We start from the raw sequence: 15,937 nt of genomic DNA on the forward strand, positions 1-15,937 counted from the left end.
TCATCTAGTGCTTAGAAATCATAAGCTCCTTTACTTAATTTTTAAAAATTTAATAATTTTATTTTATTCTATTTTTTTTTTTTTTTTTTTAGTACTGGGGATTAAACCCAGGGCTGCTCTACCACATCCTCAGCCCTTTTTAGTTTTTATTTTGATACAGGGTCTCACTGATTGCTGAGGCTGGCTTTGAATTTGTTTCCTGCCTGCCTCAGCCTCCTGAGTTGCTGAAATGTAAGCATGTGCCACCACACCCAGCTCTCTTTTCTTTTTATTTAATTTTAAGATTCTTAAGGCACTATTGTACAAAATACGTAAAGACTTTTCTAATTTTTATTAGGGGAGGAAAAAGGACCAACTCTCATATTTTGTTTGTTGCCAGATTCTACATGCCAGCCATTAATAAAAGGACGATCTGCCCCTGGAAGATTAAACCAGCCTTCCGCAGTGGGTAATCGTCAGCAAAAATTGACATCAGCATTCCAGCAGCAGCATTTGAACTTCAGCCAAGTAAGTTTATATATGAATATGTAAAGGTGTTTAGTATTCAAGTTTAGAGGTGTCCCCCCTCCATCCTTAGAGGAACAAGGACTCTGAAACTGTAAGCAGTCTTAATAAATTTTCCCCTTTTCATTACCCAAGTGACTAAAGTGTAAACTGCTTACTAGGATGATAAATAGAATTATCCATAGAATTTATATTCTTCTTTTAATACGGTTAAGTTTTCAGTCAAATTTGGAGTGGGGAGGAATGCTGGGGATTGAACATGCTAGGCAAGCATTCTATCACTGAACTATATCTGTAGCCCTCTTAGACAAAGTTTTACTATTTGTTGTCTCTAACTCTTTAAAATCAGAACATATGCACATAGATTCATAGCTATATTTTTTATGTGTTAGTAGAGATGATCATCTGACCTTTGGGGTTTTCCCATCTCTTGGACACTCTGCTTGGCAGTTGTGTTTTAGTTGGGAAGAGAAAAAATCACAAATATTGGGAGTTGGACCTGGGTTCAAATATTAGTTGTGCCACACACTGTATATATTACCTTGGCCAGGTCTCTTCAACAAATCAGAACCACAGTTAATGGGAAGTAATAGTTATATCATGGGATTGTTCTGGAGTTTAATAAAATGTTAATTTTATATATAGTAAGTACTCCAATGATATCTGTTAGTAGTGCTAGGGGCAGTAATAGTACTAGCAGTAGTAGGGGCAGGGTTAATACTGTAATAATATGTAGTAATAAATATTACAACGCATGTGTATGTATCTCATTGGTGTTTTTCTCTCTTTTGCTTATATTAATGTAAGCTAACGTTCTGAGCAATCTACTGTTGACTAATTAGTCACAGTTCCTTCTTTCTGTCCTTTGATCTTATAAGTTTTTTTTAAAGCTTTTGTTTTTTAAAATACTTTTTTTTTCAGTTGTAGATGGACACAATACCTTTATTTTTATGTGGTGCTGAGGATTGAACCCTTGTGCTAGGCAAGCTTTCTACCACTGAGCTACAACTCCAGCCCCTAAAATATGTTATTAATCATTTTTTTTCTTTGTGTTAGGTTCAACACTTTGGATCTGGGCATCAAGAGTGGAATGGAAATTTTGGGCATCGAAGACAGCAAGCTTATATCCCTACTAGTGTTACCAGTAATCCATTCACTCTTTCTCATGGAAGTCCTAACCATACAGCAGTACATGCCCACCTGGCTGGAAATACGCACCTTGGAGGACAGCCTACTCTGCTTCCATACCCATCATCAGCTACCCTCAGTAGTGCTGCACCAGTGGCCCACCTCTTAGCCTCTCCATGTACCTCAAGACCTATGTTACAGCATCCAACTTATAATATCTCCCATCCCAGTGGCATAGTTCACCAAGTCCCAGTGGGCATAAATCCCCGTCTGTTACCATCCCCAACCATTCATCAGACTCAATACAAACCAATCTTCCCACCACATTCTTACATTGCAGCATCACCTGCATATACTGGATTTCCATTGAGTCCAACAAAACTCAGCCAGTATCCATATATGTGAAAAAAAAAAGTATATTGAGGAAGCTCAATGATACAAACATATGATTAAAAATAAAAACATGGTATTTAATAAAAATTAGCCATGGCACAAGAAAATTATTTTTGAATCATGTAGACTTGGGTGCAATTTAAACAACTTTGAGCTTTAAAAATCTCACTTTTAATGTGTTTTGCACATTTGGTATAACTTGTCTTTGGTCATGTTATCTTCTTATGTAGTAACTCTAGACAGGTGACTTATGGGAGCAGAAGTCCAGTTTTGCTCCTGCTATTTTTTATAAAATTGCCTTCTAACTAGTGCAAGACACGTCCACATTTGGGAAGCCATTCTGTGTACAGACTTAGAGCAACAGATGCACATATGTCAGAATTACAGCATACAAGTGAATTGTATTATCTGTGTCTTAGTGTATAAATGTTGGGTCACTTAACCTGAGAAATTGAGCTATTGTTCTTTACATTTGCATGTGTCTTTTGCATGGGCAAAATGTTGCCTAGACTTTGCTCTTAATGTTGTTCTAATAATCTCAGCTGCATTGTAAACCGTTCCCACACATAGTGCCTTAAATATTTGAGGTTGTTAATGTTATTACCTATCTATAAATGTTGAGGACTGCAGCACTTAAAATTCAGACCTACTCTTTAATTTTCTTTTGATAGAGTAGTGTTCATTTTTGGTTTTGTGTGGTATGATTTCAGATAGTAGCTGTTTTTTCCTTATTCAGAGGGCAGCATGTTTGCTATAGCTGAATTCTGCTGTCTGATTTTTCAGAATGATCTAGCTTCAAGAAAAGCAAGCAGTTAGTAGTGCTTAAGAAAAATTGATACAGTATCTAATGGATAGTTGATAACTGTCAGCACAGCATTTTATATACTGTTAAGTGAAACTGCAATACAATCTAAGTTTATTTTGGAAGTGTTTGCTGTATAATTGGACTTAATAAAATGTTTAGAGGTGCAGTAGGCATGACATTGAGTAGATAATGAAAGAAAATGCAAAATGCTCATTGATTCATGATGTGGTTTCATCTTAGCTTGGGCAAACCATGCAGTATTTAATAAATAGTAGCAGAATATTTACTATTGAAGCTTGAAAAGATGTGAGTTCTTTGTGTGCAATTTTTCATTTATGCATGTGAGAGGGTTTTTGGTTTTTTTGGGGTTTTTTTATAGTATTTTTACATTGTAGTACTTGTTTTGCTTGTTGGTGGTGTTGCTTATTTAATACATTCCGTCAGGGACAGAAATTACATGCTTTTTTTCCTAGGAAGTGTGTCTTGGGTCCCCTCCCCCCCTTTTCCCCCTTGGTGGTGATGGTGGTGATGTTTAAATGAAGTTGCTTTTACAGCACCAAAGACTTAATCATCCATTTCCTATATAAAAGGTAGCTACTTTTTGCATAGACCTCAAGTATATTGTAATGTAGAGGTGGAATTTAAGGAAAGGTATTAAACTGAGGCTGTGTTTTAGCTTACAGACAAGTAATAAATTGTATCATTTATCTTGAATGTATCATAGATAAGCTGCTATGTAACGATTGCCACTTCAGATAGCTGTGAAATTAGGTGATTAACTAGTTGTTATTTAGCCTTCTAATTTCTGTATAAGTCTAATTACATGAAATAGAAGTTGGGGTTTTGATTTTTTTACTTTGCTTTTCTGTTTGAAGTGTCATTGTAACTACTGTATTGTAAATGATGGAAAATAATTGCATATGTTATTTTGGGGTGTGTTATTTGCATCAGTATTTTATCTCTATTAATGTTTGTGCTCATCACTGCATATAAAAAACTTGGGTGTATCAATGTAACTTAATTTTTTATTTTCATACTGGCATTGTAGACACTTGAGAAAGCTGTATCTTGCAGGCTTGACTTAACTTTTTTTCCTTAAAAATCTGGAATATAATCTTATAACATTTACTGGAATAAACAGTACGAAGCATTTGAGTGTAAAACTCTCCAAATGTTTTGGATTTACAGCGTTTGTTTAATAAATGAATTGCATACCACTAGGACAGCTCTAGGACAGCATTGATGATAAGCTAATAATGGATAAACTTTTCTTTACTCCATTAATACAAGCAGTGTTTTATTTAATAATCATCAATGAAATAAATGTGCCTGAAATTGATTTTAAAAATTACAGTATTAGATCATAAAATAAAAACCAGCAGTACATTTTTAGTCACACTGAAAATGAAGGACTTAATTTTCCCCACAAGTTTCAGTGTTTTTAGTAATCAATTCTATGCATTTTATATAAATAGAAATATATATATATATATAATACACTTAAAAAGAAGTAGACTAAGATTAATTTAAAAGATTATTTACAGATGACATGTTTATGGAGTCACTATTTAAGTAAATTTGCTGCCCTCCACAGCCTTCTAATTTTATTTATATGGTCCAGCAGATTACTGGTATCTGCTCACTTCTTAGAAAAGAATCAATGCTGGCAACGGATGTTTCAGAAACACCAAGTGCAAAAGATTGATCATATCTCACAGGTACAAAACCAGTGCAGTTTTCTTTTTGTTCAGGGCTGTGTTTGCTACCCTGAAATGGTGTATCTTCTGTTATTTAAGTTCCAAGGCCAAGGTAGTCTTGTTAACAATTGACTAAATGGTAAAGGTTGACATTTTCATACTACAGTAATAATATTGTTAAAGGCATATCGCAGTTAACTTACACTGCTCTTAAGGCAATCATGGGCTTTTTAAAGTGTTTAAACTTTTCAAAATCCTGCTAAAGTCTAAATTTAGCATATTGACAAGGAATCTGGATTTATACCCTATTTAAAACCATTTTTAACAGTTTTCTTTGGTTTAATGCTTTCTTAAATAAAACACTGCATGATTTCCAGGTTGCATATTTGCATACTATTTTAATTTGCAAATTATTTTTTATCAAATATCCTGATATTTAGTGTTTTTTTTTTTCTTTCAGGGTGTTTAATTAAACATTACTATGTTAGCAAAAACTTCATTTTTTAAATTTCTACTACTAATTTTAAACTTGGTTTGTGTTAAGTGAAAGTTAAATCATACACTGCAAGGTGTAGGAAGATTTGTTTTAATGAACCCAATGATATAGATTTGATTACCAAGTTTGAACTGTTAACTGTTTAACGATTTTAGACTTGTGGCTTTCTTTCTTTGATTTGTTTGTTTTTGCTTTGACTTCTATGCTACACTAGTTTGCCATGTAGCAATTGCACTGTGCAATATTACAATAAGGACTGGGAAAATTTTTATGGATGTAATGTCTATTACAGTTTGCGATAGTATTTCTCTCTAGTTCTCAGTGATTTAAATGTGACCAAGCCTTCTGTACTTTGTCACAAAAAGCGGGTTTTCCAGGTGACTATTTTGGTGAGTGTCAAAAATAAGAATTTATGGTGTATTACTGTTGATTCACTTTGAATTAAAATATATATATTGCAGCAAACAGTTTGTTGACTTTTTTTCCACTTCAATACTGCTTACAGGATAGAGAAAGAAAAGATTTAACAGTACTAAGAACTCAATTTATTTACCTCATCTCATTTAACTCAAGATAGTTGTGAAATAGTTATATGAATGAGGACACAAGCACAAAATATTTAGGTCACTTGCCCAGAGTCACATTTGGAGTATGAATCTCAGATGAACCAGGAACCAGAACTAATCTACATTTCACTGTTTCTTTTTAAACTGAAGTCTGAGATGTGTGCTGGAAGTAGCAGGAACCACAGGTTTGCTGTGGTCCATTTTCCTTGAAATTTAGGTTTTCTCAAGTATTTTTGAGGGAAATATTTCTCTTTATTACACATAGCCAAAGAAAAGGGAATTCTCATAAGATTTTAAAATATGAAACATTAGACTTCAAAAGAATGTAGTTGTAGTAGACCAGTTTGTTATGTCCTAAATACAATCTTACTTTCACTTTTCCCCCCTCTATCTTTAGGGAATCACCAACAGGAAAGTCTCGGGGAGAGTCTTCCACCCAGAACTCACCAGTGATTAAAAGTTTTTGTTTTTTAATGCTAGGGATAGAACCCAGGGTCTCATGCATGCTAAACCAAAACACACTGGTGGGAATATATGTTTTTTTTGCTATTAGTAAACATTTAATTGAAATATAACATTTGTGAACTATTTAGTATCTGCCTTCTTCCATTCAACACTTCATTTGTAAGATGCTTTCATCTTGTGTGTAGTTTTTTCATTTATACTTATTGCTGTCTGGTATGCAACTGTGTGCACATACTACAATTTGTCTATTTTGTTGATGGTCATTTGAATAGTTTCCACTTTTTTAACCTATTATGGATAGTGCTGCTGTGAATGTTATCCATATCTTTTGGTGAACACACATATGCATGCATTTCCTTTGAATATATATGTAGGTATGGCATTGTTAGATCATAAGGTACATGTGTTTCTCTTCATTTGATTCTGCCAAGTAGTACTCCAAAGTGCTTGAATTAATTTATACTTAGCAGTTTCTGAGCATTCTAGTTGCCACATATCCTCATTATACACATACTTTTTATTTCTTTTAGTTATTGTGAGGGTGAGTTCTTCAAGATTATAATGAGCATTTTCATTTAGGCCAATGCACTGATCCTACATGTAGAAGAAAAACCTAATTTTGCAACTTACTTGAAAGTAAGTTGGACAATTGGAAATTCTAAGAACTATCTAGTTATTGTGTTCCCGCATTATTGTAAAGTTCTGTGCTTTACCACAGAACTATATCTCAGCCCCCCCTTTTTTTTGAGACAGTTTTGCTAAATTGCTGAGGCTGATCTCAAACTTATGATATTCTTGCCTCAGCCTCCAAGATTGCTGGTATTGCAGGCATGCACCACCATACCTGGCAGTATTCAGCTAATTAAATGGACTAAAAACATAAAAAATCATTTCTAAAGGGGGATAATAGGATGAAAACAAAATCTTTGAATAACACATTTAAACCAGCCAATAAATAAAATTTCTCATTCAAGCACCATGTTAGAAAAATGAGAAGACAGTCACAAACTGAAAGAAAATGTTCATAAGATAAACCTCTTAACGAAAACTGGTATTCATCTTCTCTTGTGGACAAGGGTAACAACAGCCTATCTGGTCTTCCACTCAGTAACCTACTGCTTGGGATAGTCAGACTGATCTTAAAACATACAGATCAGGTCATGTTGTTTGCCCACTTAATACCCTCTCACAGTGTCTTAAAATACATGGAATTAAATTTACACTCCTTTCTTTGACAAAAGGCTCCACATCCATCTTACAGTTGCATTTTCTGTCTACTGTCCACATCTACATACTGCTCTGGCTATGCTAGCTAACTTCCTGTTTTGCTCATATTAAAAGCTCAATTCTTTTTTTAAAATTTGTTTTAATTAGTTACACATGACAGTACAATGATCTTGACATATCATACATTTGAAAAACAGATGGGATATAATTTCTCATTTTTTCTGAGTATACAGGTTGCAGAATTACATTGGTCATGCAGTCACGTATATAAAAGCTCATTCTTGAGTTTAGGTCTTTGTACTTGCTGCTGCTTCCCCTGCATGGTTGATTAGCATTCTTTTTAAAGAAAATTTTAAAATTTGTTTTAATTAGTTATGCATGACAGTTGAATGCATTTATGTACTTTGATATACATAGATGGGATATAATGTCTCATTTTTCTGAGAGTACATGCTGTAGAATCATATTGGTCATGCAGTCTCATACATACATAAAGTAATAATGTCTGTTTCATTCTGCTATTCTTCCTATCCCACATCCCCTCTCCTTCCCTCTCTTCACTTCCCTCTACCCAATTTGAGGTAACGCTATTCTTCTCTAGTGCCCCCACCCTATTGTGAATTAGCATCTGCATATTAGAGAAAAGATTCGGCCTTTGGTTTTGTGGGATTGGCTTATTTAGCTTAGCATGATTTTCTCCATCTCCATTTACTGACAAATGCCATAATTTTATTCTTCTTTAAAACTGAGTAATATTCCATTGGGGGAATATATATATATAAAATTTTCTTTATTCATTCATCTATTGAAGGACACTTAGGTTAGTTCCATAGTTTAGCTATTGTGAATTGAGCTGCTATAAACATTGACATGGCTGTATTACTGTAGTATGCTGATTTTAAGTCCTTTGGGTATAAACCCAGGAGTGGAGTAGCTAGGTCATATGGCAGTTCCATTCCAAGTTTTCTGAGGAATACTGCTTCCTTAGTGGTTGCACCAATTTGCAGTCCCTTTTTGTCTGTACCTTTCCCCCCCACATTCTCACCAACATTTATTGTTGCCTGTATTCTTGATGATTGCCATTCTGACAGGAGATGAAATCTTTGTGTAGTTTTGATTTTCATTTCTCTGATTGCTAAAGATGTTGAACACTTTTTCATATATTTGTTGATTGATTGTATTTCTTCTGTGAAGTATTTGTTCAGTTCCTTAGCCCATTTATTGATTGGGTTATGTTTTTTTTGTGTGTGTGTGTGTGTGTGTGTGTGTGTGAAGCTTTTTTAATTCTTTATATATCCTAGAGATTAACGCTTTATCAGAGGTGCATGTGGTAAAGATTTTCTCCCAATCTGTAGGCTCTCTTCTCACATTATTGATTGTTTCCTTTGCTGAGAAGAAGCTTTTTAATTTGAATCCATCCCACTTATTGATTCTTGATTTTACTTCTTGCACTTTAGGAGTCTTGTTAAGGAAGTCAGATCTTAGGCTGACATGGTGAAGATTTGGGCCTACTTTTTCTTCTATTAGGCAAAGGGTCTCTGTTCTAGTGCCTAAGTCTTTGATCTGCTTTTTTTTTTTTTTTTGTACTGGGGATTGAACTCAGGGGTACTTGACCACTGAGCCACATCCCCAGCCTCATTTTGTATTTTATTTAGAGACAGGGTCTCACTGAGTTGCTTAGTGCTTCGCAGTTGCTGAGGCTGGCTTTGAACTAGCAATTCTCCTGTCTCAGCCTCCCAAACCGCTGGGATTTACAGGTGTGCAGCACCGCGTTCGCTAATCCACTTTTTTTTTTAAATTTATTTTTTTTATTGGTTGTTCAAAACATTATAAAGCTCTTGACATATCATATTTCATACATTAGATTCAAGTTGGTTATGAACTCCCAATTTTACCCCAAATACAGATTGCAGAATCACATCGGTTACACATCCACATTTTTACATAATGCCCTATTAGTAACTGTTGTATTCTGCTACCTTTCCTATCCTCTACTATCCCCCCTCCCTCCCCTCCCATCTTCTCTCTCTACCCCATCCACTGTAATTCATTTCTCTCCTTGTTTATTTTCCCATTCCCCTCACAACCTCTTATATGTAATTTTGTATAACAATGAGGGTCTCCCTCCATTACCATGCAATTTCCCTTATCTCTCCCTTTCCATCCCACCTCATGTATCTGTTTAATGTTAATCTTTTCTTCCTGCTCTTCCTCCCTGCTCTGTTCTTCGTTGCTCTCATTATATCAAAGAAGACATTTGGTATTTATTTTTTAGGGATTGGCTAGCTTCACTAAGCATAATCTGCTCTAGTGCCATCCATTTCCCTGCAAATTCTATGATTTTGTCATTTTTTAGTGCTGCGTAATACTCCATGGTGTATAAATGCCACATTTTTTTTATCCATTCATCTATTGAAGGGCATCTGGGTTGGTTCCACAGTCTAGCAATTGTGAATTGTGCTGCTATGAACATCGATGTAGCAGTGTCCCTGTAGTACGCTCTTTTAAGGTCTTCAGGGAATAGTCCAAGAAGGGCAATAGCTGGGTCAAATGGTGGCTCCATTCCCAGCTTTCCAAGAAATCTCCATACTGCTTTCCAAATTGGCTGCACCAATCTGCAGTCCCACCAGCAATGTACAAGTGTACCCTTTTCCCCACATCCTCTCCAGCACTTGTTGTTGTTTGACTTCATAATGGCTGCCAATCTTACTGGAGTGAGATGGTATCTTAGGGTGGTTTTGATTTGCATTTCTCTGACTGCTAGAGATGGTGAGCATTTTTTCATGTACTTGTTGATTGATTGTATGTCCTTCGCATTCTTAAGTGGACCTCACCGAGGCATTCTCTGACCTGGCCCCCCCCCCCATTACTTTTTGGCTGTATTCTATTTTCTTCACTTACCCTAGATGAACTTATTTAGCTGTTTTATCATTCCCACCATAAGATTCATAAGAACAAAAGGATTTTCTGTTCTGTCCACTGATAAATGTCCAGCACATAGTGCTCAAGACATAGATACTTCATAAATATTTCGAGTAACCTATGACTTAACTATGAAGCCTGTCCTAGTGCCTGTGTTTAAAAATCAGTCCAATATCCCATGGAGAGTAGTTGCAGGGTGGGTGGAAGCTGGAAGACCAGTAGGCTGTTGTTAAAGGAGTCCACCTGACAGATGGAGGAATAATCTTGACTACTTTAAATTTAAGAGGCTTGTTTATATTATGAATATTTTCTTTCAGTCGTGACTTATCCTTTCATTTTCCTGACATAGTGTTTGAATGAGCAAAGTTTTGAATTTGGATAAAGTTCATCTTATCAATGTTTCTTTTTATAGTTTGTGCTGCGTGTGTGTCCTAAGATATTTTGCCTGTTGCAAAGTTGCAAAGTCATTCTCCTGTATTTTAGTTTTATTATTTTTGCTTTTATTAGGTCTGTGGTCCATTTCATGTTAGTTTTTGTGCCAGACTTTTATTGTGTTATCTGAGACTCTACACAAATCTAATTAGAAGTAGGGTTATTTGGAATAGGAAAATGAGGTGTTAATGTTTCATATTATGCCAACATAAAAATAATACATGGTTACAACATGCTTCGAAAATTCAGAAAAACACTTTCAAAAGTCACAAAAGTTTTCAGGTAGTTAATATACAGGCAAATTAGCTTCTGATATTTTGTACTTCAGTTTATAACATAAGCATTTTGCATGTTTTACAAATTTCAGAAACATTTGAATGCCCAAATGCTCAATTTAAAAGGGATCTGCTTTACTCCCATAGCTTGTTTCTTCAGTGATGATGGAGAATTCCAAGAACTCACTTTTTTCTCCCTATATAGATTTTCTGTATCTTTGACAATTTCTTCCTTCCCTCCCTCCCTCCCTCCCTCCCTTCCATCCTTCCTTCCAACCTTCCTTCCGTTTTTCCATCCTTCCTCTTTTTGCAGTGCTGAGGATTAGAACAAGGGCCTCTTACATGCTAGTCAAGTGCTATATCACTGAGCTATATCCCAAACCCTAGGTAATTTTGTATTAAATAAATACTACAGCAAACACAAATGATACCACCTATGTTCATCAGCTCACATTGCTTCATTAACTTTATACATTGATATGTAGTTTTCTAATTGAACATTTATGGATAATCACACTTCTCAAATTCTTCAGCATGCATCTGTAAGAATAATGACATTCTTCAACTAACCATGAAATCATAACATATAGCAAAACTAACAATGCTGTAACATTTGTCTGAATTTTCAGTCTGTAGTCAAATTTTCCATGTTGTTTCAAGAATATCATTTATAGTCTTTTCCCCCCATTCCAGGAGCCAGTCAAGTTTCACTCACCACATCCGATCATGGCATGTCACTTGACTGCTTTTTAAAATTTTTTAAAAAATTTGTTCTACTTAGTTATACATGACAGCAGAATGCATTTCAATTCACTGTACAAATGGAGCACAACATTTCAATTCTCTGGTTGTACATGATGTAGAGACACAGCATTCGTGCAATCATACATGTACCTAGGGTAACGATGCTCATCTCATTCCACCATCTTTCCTACCCCCATAACCCTTCCCCACCCTCCCTTTTGCCCAACCCAAAGTTCCTCCATTCTTCCCATGCTCCTCTCCACATCATAGATCAGCATCCACTAATCAGAGAAAACATCCAGCCTTTAGTTTTTTGGGATTGGCTTTACTTCCCTTAGTGTAATATCTCCAACTCCATCCACTTACCTGCAAATAATCTTGACTACTTTAAATTCAGAACGGTCCCCCATCTTTTTTCTTAATGTCATTTTTTAAAAATTTTTTATTGTTGGTTGTTCAAAACATTACAAATTTCTTTTTTTTTTTTTAAATTTTAATATTTATTTTTTAGTTATCGGCGGATACAACATCTTCGTTTTGTATGTGGTGCTGAGGATCGAACCCGGGCCGCACGCATGCCAGGCGAGCGCGCTACCGCTTGAGCCACATCCCCAGCCCCATTACAAATTTCTTGACATATCATATTCCACACTTTGATTCAAGTGGGTTATGAACTCCCACCTTCACCCCATACACAGATTGCAGAATCACATCAGTTACACATCCATTGATTTACATATTGCCATACTAGTGTCTGTTGTGCTCCGCTGCCTTTCCCATCCTCCACCATCCCCCCTCCCCTCCTCTCCCCTCTCCTCCCCTCCTCTCTCTCTACCCCCTCCACTGTATAACCCTGAGGGTCTCCTTCCATTTCCATGCAATTTCCCTTCTCTCTCCCCTTCCCACCCACCTCTCATCCCTGTTAAATGTTAATCTTCTTCTCATGCTCTTCGACCCTACTCTGTTCTTAGTTACTCTCCTTATATCAAAGAAGACATTTGGCATTTGTTTTTTAGGGATTGGCTAGCTTCACTTAGCATAATCTGCTCTAATGCCATCCATTTCCCTGCAAATTCTATGATTTTGTCATTTTTTAATGCAGAGTAATACTCCATTGTGTATAAATGCCACATTTTTTTTTTTATCCATTCGTCTATTGAAGGGCATCTAGGTTGGTTCCACAGTCTTGCTATTGTGAACTGTGCTGCTATGAACATCGATGTAGCAGTGTCCCTGTAGCATGCTCTTTTTAGGTCTTTAGGGAATAGACCAAGAAGGGGAATAGCTGGGTCAAATGGTGGCTCCATTCCCAGCTTTCCAAGAAATCTCCATACTGCTTTCCAAATTGGCTGCACCAATCTGCAGTCCCACCAGCAATGTACAAGTGTATCCTTTTCCCCACATCCTCTCCAGCACTTGTTGTTGTTTGACTTCATAATGGCTGCCAATCTTACTGGAGTGAGATGGTATCTTAGGGTGGTTTTGATTTGCATTTCACTGACTGCTAGAGATGGTGAGCATTTTTTCATGTACTTGTTGATTGACTGTATGTCCTCCTCTGAGAAGTGTCTGTTCAGGTCCTTGGCCCATTTGTTGATTGGGTTGTTTGTTCTCTTATTGTCTAATTTTTTGAGTTCTTTGTATACTCTGGATATTAGGGCTCTATCTGAAGTGTGAGGAGTAAAGATTTGTTCCCAGGGTGTAGGCTCCCTATTTACCTCTCTTATTGTTTCTTTTGCTGAGAAAAAACTTTTTAGTTTGAGTAAGTCCCATTTGTTGATTCTAGTTATTAACTTTTGTGCTATGGGTGTCCTATTGAGGAATTTGGAGCCCGACCCCACCGAATATAGATCATAGCCAACTTTTTCTTCTATCAGACGGCGTGTCTCTGATTTGATATCAAGCTCCTTGATCCATTCTGAATTAACTTTTGTGCATGGCGAGAGAAAGGGATTCAGTTTCATTTTGTTGCATATGGATTTCCAGTTTTCCCAGCACCATTTGTTGAAGATGCTATCCTTCCTCCATTGCATGCTTTTAGCCCCTTTATCAAATATAAGATAGTTGTAGTTTTGTGGATTGGTTTCTGTGAGGCTAGCATCATTCCGAATGGAGAAAAACTGAAGGCATTCCCTCTAAAATCTGGAACAAGACAGGAATGCCCTCTCTCTCCACTTCTGTTCAACATAGTTCTCGAAACACTGGCCAGAGCAATTAGACAGACGAAAGAAATTAAAGGCATCAAAATAGGAAAAGAAGAACTTAAATTATCACTATTTGCAGATGACATGATTCTATACCTAGCAGACCCAAAAGGCTCTACAAAGAAACTATTAGAGCTAATAAATGAATTCAGCAAAGTGGCAGGATATAAAATCAACACGCATAAATCAAAGGCATTCCTGTATATCAGCGACAAATCCTCTGAAATGGAAGTGAGGAAAACCACTCCATTCACAATATCTTCAAAAAAAATAAAATACTTGGGAATCAACCTAACAAAAGAGGTGAAAGACTTATACAATGAAAACTACAGAACCCTAAAGAGAGAAATAGAAGAAGATCTTAGAAGATGGAAAAATATACCCTGTTCATGGATAGACAGAACTAACATTATCAAAATGGCGATATTACCAAAAGTTCTCTATAGGTTTAATGCAATGCCAATCAAAATCCCAACGGCATTTCTTGTAGAAATAGAGAAAGCAATCATGAAATTCATATGGAAAAATAAAAGACCCAGAATAGCAAAAACAATGCTAAGCAGGAAGTGTGAATCAGGCGGTATAGCGATACCAGACTTCAAACTATACTACAGAGCAATAGTAACAAAAACAGCATGGTACTGGTACCAAAACAGGCAGGTGGACCAATGGTACAGAATAGAGGACACAGAAACCAATCCACAAAACTACAACTATCTTAATGTCATTTTTAAAGAATTCAAGCTAGAATATTGTACATTCTGGATTTGTCTGATATTTTCTTCATGCAAACCAGCTCTGTGTTTTCTGTAAAGTTGAGCTGGGTCTCCAGCTTTGAGGAGTGTGAGCATTCATTTTCTTTTTTTTTTTCTGTACAAAACATTGTTATTTTTATTTTTAATTTTTTATTAGTTGTTCAAAACATTACAAAGTTCTTGACATATCATATTTCATATATTTGATTCAAGCGGATTATGAACTCCCATTTTTACCCTATATACATAATGCAGATTCACATTGGTTACACATCCACTTTTTTACCTACTGCCATACTAGTGTATGTTGTATTCTGCTGCCTTTCCTAACCTCTACTATCCCCCCTCCCCTCCCCTTCCCTCCCCTCCCATGCCCTCCCTTCCCGTCTTCTCTCCCTACCCCATCTACTGTAATTCATTTCTCTCTCTTTTTTTCCCCCCTTTCCCCTCCCTTCCTCTTATATGTAATTTTGTGTAACAGTGAGGGTCTCCTTCCTTTACCATGTAATTTCCCTTCTCTCTCTCTTTCCCTCCCCCCTCTCATCCCTGTTTAGTGGTGATCTTCTCATGCTCTTTCTCTCTATTCTGTTCTTAGTTGCTCTCCTTATATCAAAGAAGACATTTGGCATTTATTTTTTAGGGATTGGCTAGCTTCACTTAGCATAATCTGCTCTAGTGCCATCCATTTCCCTGCAAATTCCATGATTTTGTCATTTTTTAGTGCAGAGTAATACTCCATTGTGTATAAATGCCACATTTTTTTTATCCATTCATCTATTGAAGGACATCTAGGTTGGTTCCACAGTCTAGCTATTGTGAATTGTGCTGCTATGAACATTGTTGTAGCAGTGTCTCTATAGCACACTCTTTTAAGGTCTTTAGAGAATAGTCCAAGAAGGGGAATAGCTGGGTCAAATGGTGGTTCCATTCCCAGCCTTCTCAGGAATCTCCATACTGCTTTCCAAATTGGCCGCACCAATTTGCAGTCCCACCAGCAATGTACAAGTGTACACTTTTCCCCACATCCTCTCCAGCACTTGTTGTTGTTTGACTTCATAATGGCTGCCAATCTTACTGGAGTGAGATGGTATCTTAGGGTGGTTTTGATTTGCATTTCTCTGACTGTGAGCATTCATTTTCAAGGATAGTTGCAGGAGTTGCGTCCTTATTGCATCAAGTTGGGAAGCACATGATGTCAAGTTGTAAACTATCAGGGATGATACTTGGCTTAAGAGGTTACTAGCAAATCTCATTGTCATCCTTGGGGCAATTTAGACAGCATCAGTAACATTTTATTCAGGGGTTTTAACATCCATTGAGGTCT

At 36.4% G+C, this 15,937-nt stretch overlaps 1 protein-coding gene across 10 annotated transcripts in view; it reads left to right on the top strand.

Moving 5' to 3' along the window:
* Positions 1-5,488, top strand: part of Hipk3 (homeodomain interacting protein kinase 3) — a 100,798-nt gene extending 95,310 nt beyond the window's left edge. For all 10 annotated transcript variants that reach the window (XM_058583151.1, XM_046455703.2, XM_046455685.2 and 7 more), the window contains 2 exons: positions 380-507; positions 1,561-5,488. In XM_058583151.1, the coding sequence (XP_058439134.1) occupies positions 380-507; positions 1,561-2,037 (605 nt within the window). In that variant the 3' untranslated portion in view covers positions 2,038-5,488. The remainder of the gene's footprint in view (positions 1-379; positions 508-1,560) is intronic.
* Positions 5,489-15,937: the final 10,449 nt, after the last annotated feature.

Source organism: Marmota monax, unplaced genomic scaffold (genome assembly GCF_021218885.2).
Source record: "Marmota monax isolate L192 unplaced genomic scaffold, Marmota_monax_Labrador192_F-V1.1 WCK01_AAM20220418_F8-fsc00047, whole genome shotgun sequence".
In the NCBI taxonomy this organism is placed as follows: Eukaryota; Metazoa; Chordata; class Mammalia; order Rodentia; family Sciuridae; genus Marmota; species Marmota monax.